The 17,292-nt window shown below is 39.9% G+C and overlaps 1 protein-coding gene across 1 annotated transcript; it reads right to left on the bottom strand.

The window, feature by feature from the left end:
- Nucleotides 1–6,447: 6,447 nt before the first annotated feature.
- Nucleotides 6,448–9,580, bottom strand: LOC100020646 (UDP-GlcNAc:betaGal beta-1,3-N-acetylglucosaminyltransferase 7-like). Its single transcript, XM_016432616.2, has one exon. It carries the CDS (start codon nt 9,163–9,165, stop codon nt 7,963–7,965), a length of 1,203 nt encoding a protein of 400 aa, XP_016288102.2. The 5' UTR covers nt 9,166–9,580; the 3' UTR covers nt 6,448–7,962.
- Nucleotides 9,581–17,292: the final 7,712 nt, after the last annotated feature.

Here is a 17,292-nt window from a genome sequence, read left to right as displayed (position 1 = left end):
TATGATCAGGTAGGATTCATACCTGGAATGCAAGGATGATTCAATATTAGGAAAACCATCCAGATAATTGACCATATCAACAAGCAAACCAACAAAAATCACATGATTGTCTCAATAGATGCAGGAAAAGCCTTTGACAAAATACGACACCCATTCCTATTGAAAACATTAGAAAGCATAGGAATAGAAGGGCCTTTCCTAAAAAATAATAAACAGTATATAACTAAAACCATTAGCACACATTATCTTCAATGGGGACTTCCCAATAAGATCAGGAGTGAAACAAGGATGCCATTATCACCTCTATTATTTAACACTGTACTAGAAACACTAGTTGTAGCTATTAGAGAAGAAAAAGAAATTGAAGGTATTAAAATAGGCAGTGAGGAGACAAAGCTTTCACATTTTGCAGATGATGTGATGGTCTACTTAGAGAGTCCTAGAGAATCAACCAAAAAGCTAGTCAATATAATCAACAACTTTAGTAAAGTTGTGGAATACAAAATAAACCCACATAAGTCATTAGCATTTCTACATATCTTGAACATATCTCAACAGCAAGAATTAGAAGGAGAAATTCCATTTAAAATCACTCTAGAAAATATAAAATACTTAGGAATCTATCTGCTGAGACAAACACAAGAACTATATGAACACAACTACAAAACACTCTCCACACAATTAAAACTAGATCTAAACAATTGGAAGAACATTGATTGCTCATGGGTAGGATGAGACATAATAAAGATGACAATCCTACTCAAATTGATTAATTTAATTAGTGCCATACCCATTGAACTACCAAAAAACTTTTTTACTGATTAGAAAAAAAAAAACATAACCAAGTTCATTTGGAAGAACAAAAGATCAAGGATATCCAGGGAAATCATGAAAAAACAATGAGAAGGAAGGAGGCCTTGCAGTCCCAGATCTCAAACTATACTATGAAGCAGTAGTTATCAAAACAATTTGGTACTGGCTAAGAGTCAGAAAGAAGGATCAGTGAGAACATTCTATGATAAGCTCAAAGATCCCAGTCTGTGAGACCAAAACCCACTATTTGATAAAAACTTCTGGAAAAAATGGAAAACAGTATGGAAGAGATTAGGTTTAGATCAACATCCCATACCCTACACCAAGATAAACTCAGAATGGGTGAATGACTTGAAAAAAAAGGAAACTATAAGCAAATTAGGTGAACACTGAATAGGATACATGTCAGATCTTTGGGAAAAGAAAGACTTTGAAACCAAGCAAAAGCTAGAAAAAAATCACAAAATGTAAAATCAATAGTTTTGATTATATCAAATTAAAAAGGTTTTGTACAAACAAAACCAATGTAACCAAAATTAGAAAGGAAGCAACAAATTGGGAAACAATCTTCATAACAAAAACCTCTGACAAAGGTCTAATTACTCAAATTTATAAAGACGTAAACCAATTGTACAAAAAAATCAAGCCATTCTCCAATTGAAAAAATGGGCAAGGGACATGAATAGGCAATTTACAGTTAAAGAAACCAAAACTATTAATAAGCACATGGAAAAGTGTTCTAAATCTCTTATAATCAGAGAGATGCAAATCAAAATAACTCTGAGGTATCACCTCACACCTAACAGATTGGTTAACATGACAGGAAAGGAAAGTAATGAATGCTGGACGGGATGTGGCAAAGTTGGGACATTAATGCATTGCTGGTGGAATTGTGAATTGATCCAAACATTCTGCAGGGCAAATTGGAACTATGCCCAAAGGGCACTAAAAGACTGTCTCCCTTTGGTCCAGTCATAGCACCACTGGGTTGTACCCCAAAGAGATAATAAGGAAAAAGACATATACAAAAATATTTATAGCTGCTCTCTTTGTGGTGTCAAAAAATTGGAAAATGAGGGGACGCCCTTCAATCGGGGAATGGCTGAACAAATTGTAGTATATGTTGGTGATGGAATACTATTGTTCTCAAAGAAATAATAAAGTGGAAGAATTCCAAGTGAACTCGAACAACCTCCATGAATTGATGCAGAGCTTGAGGAGCAGAACCAGGAGAACTTTGTACACAGAGACTGATTCACTGTGGTACTATTGAATGTAATGGACTTCTCCATTAGTGGCAATGGTGTGATCCTGAACAATTTGGAGGCATCTAAGAGAAAAACCACTATCGACATTCAGAGGAAACACTGTGGGAGTAGAAACACAGAAGAAAAACAACTGCTTGATTACATGGGTAGAGGGGATATGATTGGGAATGTAGACTCTAAGGGAACATCCTAGTGCAGCCACCAACAACATGGAAATAGGTTTTGATCAAGGTCACATGTAATACCCAGTGAAATTGCGCGTCAGCTATAGGAAGGGTGGTGGGAGGGGAGGAAGGGAAATAATATGATTCTTGTAACCAAGGAATAATGTTCTAAATTGACTAAATAAATTAATTTTAAAAAAAGACTACAGCAATTTATCACTAGGATTATTCACTATGACCAGGTGGGATTTATACTAGAAATGCAAGGATGGTTTAATATTCAGAAAACCATCTGCATAGTTGATCATATCTATAATCAAACCAATAGAAATCACACGATTATCTCAATAGATGCAGAAAAAGCCTTTGACAAAATATAACATCCATTCCTATTTGAAAACACTAGAAATATAGGAACAGGAGCATCATTCCTTAAAATAATAAACAGTATATATTTAAAACCAGCAGCAAGTATCATCTATAATGGGGAAAAGTTAGAAGCTTTCTCAATCAGATCAGGAGTGAAGCAAGGATGCCTATTATCACCTATTTTATTCAATATTGTACTAGAAATGCTAGCAGTAGCGATTAGGGAAGAAAAATAAATTGAAGGGTTTAAAATAGGCAGTGAGGAGAGTAAATTATCATTCTTTGCAGATGATATGATGGTATACTTAAAGAACTCCAGAAAATCAACTAAAGGTCTAGTGGAAATAATTAACAATTTTAGTAAAGTTGCAGGGTATAAAATATACCCACATAAATGATCAGCGTTTCTATATATTTCCAACAAAACTCAGCAGCAGGAGTTAGTAAGAGAAACTCCATTTAAAATCATTTTAGGCAATATAAAATATTTAGGAATCTATGTGCCAAAACAAACACAGGAGTTATATGAACACCACTACAAAACACTTTTCACAGAATTAAAACTAGATCTAAACAATTGGAAAAACATTATTTGCACCTGGGTAGGACAAGATAATATAATAAAAATGACAGTCCTACCCAATTTAATCTACTTGTTCAGTCCCATACCTATCAAACTACCAAAAAACTTTTCTATAGAATTAGAAAAAATTATAACAACGTTCTCTGGAAGAACAAAGATCAAGAATATTAAGAGAAATAATGGGGAAAATGTGAAGGATGTGGGCCTAGCAGTACTATATCTTAAACTATACTACAAATCGGTGGTCATCAAAACAATATGGTACTGGCTAGAAGACAGAAGAATGGATCAATGGAATGGACTAGGGGTAAATGGCCTCAGTAAGCTAGTGTTTGATAAACCAAAGACCCCAGCTTTTGGGACAAGAACTCACTATTTGACAAAAACTGCTGGGAAAATTGGAAAACAGTATAGGAAAAATTGAGTTTAGAGCAATATCTTATACCCTATATCAAGATAAATTCCAAATGGATGAATGACAAACATAATGAGTGAAATCATGAATAAATTAGGTGAGCATAGATTAGTAAATCTGTTATAACTGTGGAAAAGGAAGGAATTTAAGACCAAGCAAGAGATAGAGAATATTGCAAAATGTAAAATGAATGGCTGATTATATCAAATTATAATCAAATTAAAAAGGTTTTGTACAAACAAAATCAATGCATCCAAAGTAGAAGGAAAGAAACAAACTGGGAGAACATTTTTATAACAAACCTCTCTGACAAAGGTTTAATTTCCCAAATATATAAGGAACTAAGTCAAATCTACAAAAAAATCAAGACATTCCCCAACTGACAAATGACCAAGACAAGAATAGGTAGTTTTCACAGGATGAAATCAACATCAATAAACACATGAAAAAGTGTTCTAAATCCCTCTTGATTAGAGAAATGTAAATTAAAACAACTCTGAGATACCACCTCACACCTAGCAGATTGGCCAATATGGCAACAAAGGAAAGCAATAAATGTAGAAAGGGATGTGGAAAAACTGGAACACTAAAACAGTGCTGGTGGAGTTATGAATTGGCCCAACCATTCTTGAGGGAAATTTGGAACTATGCACAAAGGTCTTAAATGAATGCCTGCCCTTTGATACAGTCATACCACTGCTGGGTTTGTACCCCAAAGAGATAATAAGTGGAAAGACGCACAAAAATACTCATAGCCTCGCTCTTTGTGGTGACCAAAATATGGAAAATGAGGGAGTTTCCATCGGTTGGGGAATGGCTGAACAAATTGTGGTATCTGTTGGTGATAGAATACTATTGTGCTAAAAGGAATAATAAAGTGGAGGAATTCCATGTGAACTGGAATGACCTCCAGGAAGTGATGCAGAGTGAGAGGAGCAGAACCAGGAGAACATTTTACACAGAGACTGATACATTATGGCACATTTGAATGTAATGGACTTTTCTACCAAAAGAAATGCAATGATCTAGGACAATCCAGAGGAATGTATGAGAAAGAATGCTATACATATCCAGAGAAACATCTGTGGTACCAGGAATGAATTAGAAAAACATATGATCAACCATGTAGTTGTGATAGGGATGTGATTGGGGTTTTGATGTTAAAGAATCATTCTACTGCAAATGTGAATAACATGGAAATAGGTTTTGAGCAATGAGAGACGTATAACCCAGTGGAACTGCTTGTCGGCTTTGGGAGGGGAGAGGAGAAAGGGAGGGAGTGATCATGAATCATGTAACCATGGAAAAATTTTGATGGTTATATTTCAATGTAATCAGTTTACCTGGTAATCCTATATGTTTTGTGTTAAGCATTTAACAACATTATTCTGAGAGGCTGTCCATTGGCTTTGCCAAACTGACAAAAGAGTCCATCACACACACACACACACACACACACACACACACACACACACACACACACACACACTCAGAACCCTTGTTCTACAGTTATATATATGAATAACATGGAGATAGGTATTGAACAATGATACATGTATAACACAGTAGAATTGCTTGTCAACTCTGGGATGGGGGAAGAAGGGAAAGAACATGTAATCATGGAAAAAATATTCTAAGAAATTTTAATACAATTATGTAGAATTAATTTAATCTCTTTTCTACCCTGCAATTATTTAAAGATATTATTCCCTCTTCTTAAACTTCTACCTTCTAAGATACAAACCATTGTTCATTATTCAAACAAGTTCTTCAGATTTTAGAATTCCTAGATACCAAATTGTCTTGGTCATTCTCCTCTTCAAGCATTTCATTTTGCAAATATCCTTCTTAAAAAATAATGCCCCAACCAGGGCAGAAATTCCAGAAGCAATATGACCTGTACAAAACATAGAGAGGTCAATAGTATCCATAATAAGTAGTGATTTTGGTCTTCAGTTAATTCAGTTAGTTAGCCCACACTCATTAAATCTCTGCTCATTTAAAATATAATAAAAAGTAAATTAACTTTTTTGGTAAATAAATCAAAATTTTGATTCATATAGAGCCTACGATTAGTTGAAACCTCTGAATCTACTTTTCTGAACTGCTGTTTAGCTTGAGGTGCTTATGTAGTTGACTTAAGGAAACAAAACAAAACTTTAGTAGAGGACTTCCCATCTATCCCTATTAAATTCCACTATGCTAGTTCTGATTCCTTTTTTCAATTTTTTAAAATCACTGTTTTATTTAAAATTTTAAAAATTTTATTTTAAAATTATGTTTAAAATATTTTAAAATTTATATTTAAATCAAAACATTTCAAACTATATTTTAATTTTTTAATTTAATTTTTAAGAAAAATAACATACTAGGTATGTTTCTCTCCCCCAATTTATATTATTTGCAAATCTTCAATAGAATGTAAGTCGCTAGAGGTCAGGAATTGCTATTATTTTCTGTTTTTTTACCTTCAGTACCTAGTTCCTTAAAGAAAATAGGCATTTTAAAAATGATTGCTGAGGGGGCAGCTGGGTAGCTCAGTGGATTGAGAGTCCAGCCTAGAGATGGGAGGTCCTAGGTTCAAATCTGACCTCAGATACTTCCCAGCTGTGTGACCCTGAAAAAGTCACTTAACCTCCATTGCCTAGCCCTTACTACTCTTCTGGCCTGGAACCAATACAGAGTATTGATGCCAAGGCAGAAGGTAAGGGTTTAAAGGGGGAAAATGCCTGCTGAGACTGAATGAATCTGACCATGCCTTCTTACAGTTATTTAACTTCTTGGTTTCAATTACCATGATTGCAAAATGTTCAGAATAATACTCACAAATGTAAGGAAGGAACAAAGAACTTTTTATTTTCATTTTTTTTCTCACACAAGAACATATCACATCTCCCCTTTAATTGACAAAATGAAGCAGTGAATCATGGAACAGACATTTTATACTCCAGGAAGCTTCCATTTGGGACAGGAATGGGATTGCCCCCTTGCATGCTTATACACTTACAACTCTTCTCTTTCAAATACACAAGTCATAAATACTCTGAGTTTTAAATAGAGTCTTGGAGTACCATAATGATGGAAATGGCCCTTGCTACTAAGTTGGAAAAAATCAATTTATACACAAAGGCAAATGAAGGTTCTGCTTAGTTCTGGGAGCCATGGGCTGGGGGTAGGGGCAAGGGGGAGTAGGGTCCTGGGGAGGAGGAGAGGGGGTAGTATCATAGAGGGAGGTGAAAAGATCAGGAAAGAAGCACAACAGATAGAAGCATCACAATAGGTGAGAGGCATCTCTCCCCTTTGCCCCCTCTGAAAATCTCCATAAATAGCTAAGGAAGTAACAGCTTCCCAGAGGCCAGACCACAGAAGGCGAATCATGAAAGATAACCAAGCCAAACAGCCTAAAGGCCCAAGCTCCTTGTGACCATTTGGGCTTGGAAGTCAATGGAACATGAGAGTCAGCATCGCAGAAGGTTGGAAGGGTTCTACCTCAGAGGTGGGCAGCGTCAATAGCTTATCCCATCCAAGGATGGTTTTATAAAACGCCAAGAATCTTGTCTAGAGAATGAGTAGCTGGGGTCATCCCAAGCATGTGTATTTGTCAGCCACTTGAGCATCTGGAAGCATACACATCCAGATGTGCGAGCACTTGAGGGACAGGGCAAGAGGAGAGAGAGTATTTCTTAGGCACAGGAGAACAGTTCAGTGTATATCTGGTACACCAGTGGTGACTGAGGCTTGCAGGGCCTTTTCAGTATTTTCACTGCAGGTTTGTGCCAGGATGGTGTTCAGGTTGGCCTATGTGAGTGCCTAGACCTAAACTCCAAGGCTGGCTTTCACATCACACTTCATTGGATCTGGATATTAGATGTGTCTGGGGCGCAGGAGACAAGCTAGTGGGCACACTTTGGCCTCTCTAGGGCTATATGACAAGACCCTGTTCCATTATCCACCCATTTCTCAATGGCAGCTTAGCCCTGGATGATGGGTAGATCTTTTCAAAAGAGCTGCTGTCTAAATCAGTTAGGCAAGGGCCAGGACTCTCTAGACCCAGAGCTGTTGTTACATACAAGACCATCAGTCCCAAAGAACCAGGGGAGACATAGGAGGATCCCAGGGACACTTTGGATGACCTCGTGAGGCCAGATAGATCTTCTCATGGTATTTATGAACAATTCTGGGTGGGAGGTTGGCCTGCTTACCCAGGCCCGTCTTCCCTCCTACCTACATTCCTTCCAGTGCCACCTGTGTCCATGGCTCATGTCCAGCCCCTAGTCTTCTACATTTGGGCCGAGGACAAAACAAGAGGCAAATTAAAACACATAAAATGAGCAAAGGACCCATGATTCCCTAGGGCTTCTTTTCTTCCAAGGCCTCAGTGTTGGAAATCCAGAAGTTGTGGGAGCAGTTGAGGTGTCTGTGGACCAGCTCCCACATACTCAGCATCTCCTTGGGTTGCATGTTGTGAACCATAAGCATGGAGCGGAACAGACAGGGGTCCTTGTTTAGGTGGCTTTCTCTGAATCCCGTGATCCCAAAGGATCTGAAGCCCTTGTGATGCATGGGCCTCACCCTGAGGACCTGCAGGCACATGCCCTGGAAGACATCGTCAATGGGAAAGAGCTCCAAGGTCTGGGAGGCCAGGAAGAGGCCATGGGCCAGCCTCCTGGTCATGAGGTAGCCTCCTCCTGCGGCGTAGGGTGGGTAGAAGGTCTTGCTGTACAAGGCGCCAGGGACGTAGTACTTGTTTCTCTTGGCTCGGATGGGCCTGGCATCATCCAGGACTTCTCCCACCAGGAGGTTCTCCTGAGGTCTCCGGTCCTGCAGGAACTCCAGCAGGTTGGCGGGGCTGACGAAGATATCGTCGTCGCCTTTGAAGATGAAGCTGACCCGGGGGCAGAAGGTATCCAGCCATTTGAGGAAGTTCACCTCTTTCAAGGTCAGGTTGAAGAAACTGTCCAGGAAGTCCCACTGCAGGATGTCCCGGTGGAAGCTGTCCTCCGAGGCCAGGAGCTGGCTGTCCGGGTCCAGAGCCTCCCTCCCGGGGCTGGTGCCCAGCAGGAAGAGGGTGCGGATGGCCCCGCGGCCACCGCCTGCCTCCCGTTCTCGGCCCCACGTTTTCCGGATGGTCTCGCGCTGGCTGTGCCGGGGGAGGCCGGACTTGATGGCCAGCAGCAGGTAGACTTTCCCGGCGCATTTCTCTGGGTGGTTGCGCAGGATGGGGAAGTAGCGACAATGGCGGTAGATCAGGAACTGACGTATGTGCGCCTGGACGTGGCGGGCCCAGGCCTTCTCCATCACCGACAAGTTGGCGGTGCAGGTGGAAGTCTGCACATCCCACATCCGCAGGTTCTTCTCCTGGGCCACCCTGGCCTCATGGGGGCTCAGCCCAAAGTCATAGTGGCCAGGAAAGGCGTCCCCAGCCCAGCCACGCCGCAGAGACCACGGGGGTTCAGCTACGGGGTCCAGAGCCCGCCACACGGCGGTCAGGGACAAGAAAAGCGCCAAGGACATGAGGGCTCTCTGGTAGACCAAACTCTTGGAGGGGATCATGCCGCCACACCAGCGAGGGAGCGCTGTCGGCCAGCGTCTAGGGGGCGCCCTCGAGCTCGGAGCGCGGAGCCCAAGGGAAGAGGCTGGAGAGGGCGGGGAGGCAAAGGGTGCGGTGATCACCTTCACTGCTGCTGGGGGCGGTGCAGCTTCCTGGTGGGGACAGGCACGGGCAAAGGGAGGACGGAGGCTGAGGAACGGAGACAGGAAAGGGGAGAGACACAAAGAGACGGGGAGGCCGACCTAGAGAGGAAAGGGGAGGAAACAAGAGAGAGGCAGATTGCGGGTAGAGAGAGAGAAGGAGGTAGAGACAGAAGGAAGGAAAGAGTCAACGAGAGGAGAGACAGGGATACAGAAGGAGGGAAAGACCGACTGGGAGACAATGAGAAGAAACAGAGGAAACAGAGACAGGGAAGGAAGGAAAGGCAGGCATAGAAACGGAGGGGGGGGAGGGGAAGGAAAGAGAAATGAGGTCACAGCGGAGACAGAGAAAGGGAAGGAGGGAAACCGACAAACTTGGTAACAGAGTTAGGGTAGGAGGGAGAGAAACGGGGAGACAGAGAGGAGAGAGGCAGAGGGAGACCTAAAGAGATGGAGAACACTACCTGGAAAACATTTTTAATACCTTAAACTTACATAAGTATCGGCTATTATTCTTTCTTTATCTAAATCTAAATCTATTGCAATCTAAATTGATGATTAAAACGTTAAGGAAGGCAAAGAACAGGATTAAAACCTGCAAGACACTAGAATTCCTTCCACATTAATATCAATTCAGTAATTCACACCATTAGCTACTCAGGCACACTCTTACGTCTTAATTTTTTTTTTATTTTGTATTATATTTTTAAAACATCTGTATTTTAAAATGAAGTTTAGATGTTAATACAATTTTAAATTTAAGATTTGCTTTTATCTGTGATAAATAAAAATAATTCCCTTTTAATCTAAATATTTAATAAATATTTGCCTTAAAAAAAAACCAAACACCTCTGTGCACACTAATGAAGTGTGCTGAACATGTCTATAATCAGCATTCTGAATATAACTCGTTAGGTATTAATCCACCTAACTACTGATATCCACATTCTGTATTCAGTGCACATTTTTGCATTTTGCTTCCAAAGAGAGATTTTTGAGCCCCTTGTTGAAATTTGACCACACTAATGTGGAGGGTTAAAAAAAAACAAGAGTATTTAAATATATTAGTGGCATTCACCTGTATCAGTCTCTTTAATTACAACTTTATTTTAAAAGGAAATTGTAGGGTCACCTAGGTGGCTCAGTGAATAAAGAGCCAGGCCTATAGACAGGAGGTCCTGAGTTCAAATTTGTTCTCAGATACTATCTGTATGACCCTGCGCAAGTCACCCCCATTTCCTAGCCCTTACTGCCCTTCTGCCTTGGAAGAAAGGAAGGAAGGAAGGAAAGAAGGAAGGAAGGAAGGAAGGAAGGAAGGAAGGAAGGAAGGAAGGAAGGAAGGAAGGAAGGAAGGAAGGAAGGAAGGGAGGAAGGGAGGAAGGGAGGGAGGGAGGGAGGGAGGAAGGAAGGGAGGGAGAAAGGGAGGAAGGGAGAAAGGGAGGGAGGGAGAAAGGGAGGGAGGGAGGGAGGGAGGGAGAAAAGGAAGGAATTCCCCTGACTTGAACCCCTGATGGCTTTTATTCTTTTTCTGAGGGTCCCCGATCCCTTTAATTAATAATATTTTTAGAATTTTAATAGCTATTGGGATCTAACTTCCTTATCAAGCTTTTAGAATATACTTTTCCCTGCCATTTTTTTTAATAAAGAAAATATTTGCCCATTCCTAGGCCTGTAACCTCTCTCTCTTCTCAAGGATTAGAGATGAGTGGTAGTAGTCTAAATCACAACTGAAATTTCCTTTAACACTCTAAAAGAAGAGACCCCTACAGAGTAGAGAATGCTTTAATTTTCCATTTGTATCCCTAGTGCTTTGCATTTAGTAAGTACTTAATAAATGTTTCATTCATTCATTTACCCTGAGATGTGATTATCTCAGTCTGGAAGCAAATTCATTTCAAGCAGTTAGGCATTCTCTTTAATATTTCTTATCTTATTTTGGACTTCAGGCTTACAGTAGAAGAGGAAAAATCATAATTTTTAAAAATTAGAGATATGTGGGAGGACTTCCGGTTAAGATGGCGGCTTAGAGAAAGCTCAAGTTCAGATCTCCGGAAAAACCTTCCCAACCGATCTCAAACTATAAGCTCCTAAGGCGCCGAAATTCAAAACGATCAACAGCACAGACCCTGGGAAGCCTCCTCCTGGACCTGGACCCGGTTCAAAAGGTACTGCTCCCCTCAAAAGCCAGAACCGGAGATCACTCGGACCGCAGGGGTAGGAGCGCAGAGTCCAAGGCTCCCGGAAGCCTCGGCTGGCTGGGCTCAGAGAGCAGAACCCTCAGGGCCTTCTACCCGAGTCCCAGTGAAAGTTACTGCCTGGGGCTCCCGCTACAGAGAGCTGGTCGAAACAACAGCAACCCTCAGGGCGGGCAAGACAGCCTCACGGGCTGGATCCTGCTATCCAAGTCTCAGTGAAAGTCCTTGCCCGGAGCTTGGGAAAGCTGCAGCCCATCCCCCCCGCAGGCCTACGAAACAGCCTCACAGCCAGCGATTCTGAAGGCAACTTCCTGAAAGCAACGTGGTCCGACCCTTCCACTCCAGTTCCAGTGAGGCATATTCAGTTTAACCCAGGGAAAGTCATAGAACCATCTGCCCAGGACTAAAGCCTCTGAACACCAGACAGAGACAAGAAAAGCCAATCCTCCACATTCAGAGATGGAAAACTCCACAGAAGCACAGAAGCCCCAAAATACCAAGAAAAATAAGAAGAAAGGGGCGACTTTGGACACATTCTATGGAGCCAAAATACAAAATACAGAGCAGATAGAAGATAATATAAAAGAAAATGCTCCAAAACCTTCCAAAGGAAATGGAAACTCTCCACAAACCTATGAAGAATTTGAATCAGAAATGACCAAAAAGATGGAAGCCTTCTGGGAGGAAAAGTTGGAAATAATGCAAAAGAAATTCACGCATCTACAAAACCAGTATGATGAAACTGAAAAGGAAAACCAGGCTTTAAAGGCCAGAATCAGGCAGCTGGAAGACAACGATCGTGTAAAAGAGCAAGAATTAATAAAGCAAAGCCAAAATACCAAGAAATTAGAAGAGAACATAAAATATCTCACCGACAAGGTGATAGATCTGGAAAATAGGGGGAGAAGGGATAATTTAAGAATAATTGGACTCCCAGAAAAGCCAGAAATAAACACCAAACTGGACATGGTGATACAAGATATAATCAAAGAAAATTGCCCAGAGATTCTAGAACAAGGGGGCAATACAGCCACTGACAGAGCTCACAGAACACCTTCTACACTAAACCCCCAAAAGACAACTCCCAGGAATGTAATTGCCAAATTCCAAAGCTATCAAACAAAAGAAAAAATCCTACAGGAAGCCAGAAAAAGACAATTTAGATATAAAGGAATGCCAATCAGGGTCACACAAGACCTTGCAAGTTCTACTCTGAATGATCGTAAGGCATGGAACATGATCTTCAGAAAGGCAAGAGAGCTGGGTCTCCAACCAAGAATCAGCTACCCAGCAAAACTGACTATATACTTCCAAGGGAAAGTATGGGCATTCAACAAAATAGAAGACTTCCAACTTTTTGCAAAGAAAAGACCAGAGCTCTGTGGAAAGTTTGATACCGAAAATCAAAGAGCAAGGAATACCTGAAAAGGTAAATATTAAGGAAAGGGGAAAATGTTATCTTCTTCTTTTACTCAAACTCTCTTCTATAAGGACTACATTTATATCAACCTATGTATACTAATATGTGGGGAAAATGTAATGTATAAATAGGGGGTAAAGAAAGACCAAATAGAATAATCATTCTCACACAAAGATTCATATGGGAAGGGGAGGGGAAGAAAACTCCTATAAGAAGGAGAGGAAGGGGGGGGGTACTTAAACCTCAATCTCAGGGAAATCAACTCTGAGAGGGAAAAACATCCAGATCCATTGGGATCTTGAATTCTATCTTACCCAACAAGGGTAAGGAGAAGGGAAAACCAAGGGGGGGAGGGGGAGAGGGAGAACAAAAAGGGAGGGAAAGAGAGGGGGGAAGGGGAGGGAACAAAAAGGGAGGGACTAAAAAGGGAAACATCAAGGGAGGGGACAAGGGGGACTGTTTCAAAGTAAATCACTGGACTAAAAGGTAGAGCCGAAGAAGAATAGGTTAGAATTAGGGAAGGCAATCAAAATGCCAGGGAGTCCACAAATCACAATCATAACTTTGAACGTGAATGGGATGAACTCACCCATAAAACGTAGACGAATAGCAGAATGGATTAGAATCCAAAACCGTACCATATGTTGTCTTCAAGAAACACACATGAGGCGGGTTGACACCCACAAGGTCAGAATTAAAGGATGGAGTAAGACATTCTGGGCTTCAACTGATAGAAAGAAGGCAGGAGTGGTAATCATGATATCTGATAAAGCCAATGCAAAAATAGACCTGATCAAAAGGGATAGGGAAGGTAATTATATTTTGTTAAAAGGGACTATAGACAATGAGGAAATATCATTAATCAATATGTATGCACCAAATAATATAGCACCCAAATTTCTAATGGAGAAACTAGGAGAATTGAAGGAAGAAATAGACAATAAAACCATACTAGTGGGAGACTTAAACCAACCATTATCAAATTTAGATAAATCAAATCAAAAAATAAATAAGAAAGAGGTAAAAGAAGTGAATGAAATCTTAGAAAAATTAGAATTAATAGACATATGGAGAAAAATAAATAGGGATAAAGAGGAATACACCTTCTTCTCAGCACCACATGGCACATTCACAAAAATTGACCATACATTAGGTCACAGAAACATAGCACAGAAATGCAGAAAAGCAGAAATAATGAATTCAGCCTTCTCAGATCACAAGGCAATAAAAATAATGATTAGTAATGGTACATGGAAAACCAAATCTAAAACCAATTGGAAATTAAACAATATGATACTCCAAAACCGTTTAGTTAAAGAAGAAATCATAGAAACAATTAATAATTTCATCGAGGAAAATGACAATGGCGAAACATCCTTTCAAACCTTTTGGGATGCAGCCAAAGCAGTAATCAGAGGTAAATTCATATCCCTGAATGCTTATATTAACAAACAAGGGAGAGCAGAGATCAATCAATTGGAAATGCAAATGAAAAAACTGGAAAGCGATCAAATTAAAAACCCCCAGCAGAAAACCAAATTAGAAATCCTAAAAATTAAGGGAGAAATTAATAAAATCGAAAGTGATAGAACTATTGATTTAATAAATGAGACAAGAAGCTGGTACTTTGAAAAAACAAACAAAATAGACAAGGTACTGGTCAATCTAATTAAAAAAAGGAAGGAAGAAAAGCAAATTCACAGCATTAAAGATGAAAAGGGGGACAGCACCTCTGATGAAGAGGAAATTAAGGCAATCATTAGAAATTACTTTGCCCAATTATATGGCAATAAATACACCAATTTAGGAGAAATGGATGAATATATACAAAAATACAAACTGCCTAGACTAACAGAAGAGGAAATAGAATTCCTAAATAATCCCATATCAGAAATTGAAATCCAACAAGCCATCAAAGAACTTCCTAAGAAAAAATCCCCAGGGCCTGATGGATTCACCTGTGAATTCTATCAAACATTCAGAGAACAGTTAATCCCAATACTACACAAACTATTTGACATAATAAGCAAAGAGGGAGTTCTACCAAACTCCTTTTACGACACAAACATGGTACTGATTCCAAAACCAGGCAGGTCAAAAACAGAGAAAGAAAACTATAGGCCAATCTCCCTAATGAATATAGATGCAAAAATCTTAAATAGGATACTAGCAAAAAGACTCCAGCAAGTGATCAGAAGGATCATTCACCATGATCAAGTAGGATTCATACCAGGGATGCAGGGCTGGTTCAACATTAGGAAAACCATCCACATAATTGACCACATCAACAAGCAAACTAGCAAGAACCACATGATTATCTCAATAGATGCAGAAAAAGCCTTTGATAAAATACAACACCCATTCCTATTAAAAACACTAGAAAGCATAGGAATAGAAGGGTCATTCCTAAAAATAATAAACAGTATATATCTAAAACCAAGAGCTAATATCATCTGCAATGGGGATAAACTAGATGCATTCCCAATAAGATCAGGAGTGAAACAAGGATGCCCATTATCACCTCTACTATTTGACATTGTACTAGAAACACTAGCAGTAGCAATTAGAGAAGATAAAGGAATTGAAGGCATCAAAATAGGCAAGGAGGAGACCAAGTTATCACTCTTTGCGGATGACATGATGGTCTACTTAAAGAATCCTAGAGATTCAACCAAAAAGCTAATTGAAATAATCAACAACTTTAGCAAAGTTGCAGGATACAAAATAAACCCACATAAATCATCAGCTTTTCTATATATCTCCAACACAGCTCAGCAGCAAGAACTAGAAAGAGAAATCCCATTCAAAATCACCTTAGACAAAATAAAATACCTAGGAATCTATCTCCCAAGACAAACACAGGAACTATATGAACACAACTACAAAACACTCGCCACACAACTAAAACTAGACTTGAACAAATGGAAAAACATTAACTGCTCATGGATAGGACGAGCCAATATAATAAAAATGACCATCCTACCCAAACTTATTTATCTATTTAGTGCCATACCCATTGAACTACCAAAATACTTCTTCATTGATTTAGAAAAAACTATAACAAAGTTCATTTGGAAGAACAAAAGATCAAGGATATCCAGGGAAATAATGAAAAAAAACACACATGATGGGGGCCTTGCAGTCCCTGACCTAAAACTATATTACAAAGCAGCAGTCATCAAAACAATTTGGTACTGGCTAAGAAACAGAAAGGAAGATCAGTGGAATAGACTGGGGGAAAGCGACCTCAGCAAGACAGTATACGATAAACCCAAAGATCCCAGCTTTTGGGACAAAAATCCACTATTCGATAAAAACTGCTGGGAAAATTGGAAGACAGTGTGGGAGAGACTAGGAATAGATCAACACCTCACACCCTACACCAAGATAAATTCAAAATGGGTGAGTGACTTAAACATAAAGAAGGAAACCATAAGTAAATTGGGTAAACATAGAATAGTATACATGTCAGACCTTTGGGAGGGGAAAGGCTTTAAAACCAAGCAAGATATAGAAAGAATCACAAAATGTAAAATAAATAATTTTGACTACATCAAACTAAAAAGCTTTTGTACAAACAAAGCCAATATAACTAAAATCAGAAGGGAAACAACAAATTGGGAAAAAATCTTCATAGAAACCTCTGACAAAGGTTTAATTACTCATATTTATAATGAGCTAAATCAATTGTACAAAAAATCAAGCCATTCTCCAATTGATAAATGGGCAAGGGAAATGGATAGGCAGTTCTCAGATAAAGAAATCAAAACTATTAACAAGCACATGAAGAAGTGTTCTACATCTCTTATAATCAGAGAGATGCAAATCAAAACAACTCTGAGGTATCACCTCACACCTAGCAGATTGGCTAACATGACAGCTATGGAAAGTAATGAATGCTGGAGGGGATGTGGCAAAATAGGGACATTAATTCATTGCTGGTGGAGCTGTGAAATGATCCAACCATTCTGGAGGGCAATTTGGAACTATGCCCAAAGGGCGACAAAAGAATATCTACCCTTTGACCCAGCCATAGCACTGCTGGGTCTGTACCCCAAAGAGATAATGGACACAAAGACTTGTACAAAAATATTCATAGCTGCGCTCTTTGTGGTGGCCCAAAACTGGAAAACGAGGGGATGCCCATCAATTGGGGAATGGCTGAACAAACTGTGGTATATGTTGGTGATGGAATACTATTGTGCTAAAAGGAATAATAAAGTGGAGAAGTTCCATGGAGACTGGAACAACCTCCAGGAAGTGATGCAGAGCGAGAGGGGCAGAACCAGGAGAACATTGTACACAGAGACTAATACACTGTGGTATAATCGAACGTAATGGACTTCTCCATTAGTGGCGGTGTAATGTCCCTGA

The sequence above is a fragment of the Monodelphis domestica genome, chromosome 3 (genome assembly GCF_027887165.1).
Source record: "Monodelphis domestica isolate mMonDom1 chromosome 3, mMonDom1.pri, whole genome shotgun sequence".
In the NCBI taxonomy this organism is placed as follows: Eukaryota; Metazoa; Chordata; class Mammalia; order Didelphimorphia; family Didelphidae; genus Monodelphis; species Monodelphis domestica.
Note: the sequence above shows the minus strand (reverse complement) of the source record. Positions and strands in the feature narration are given on the sequence as shown.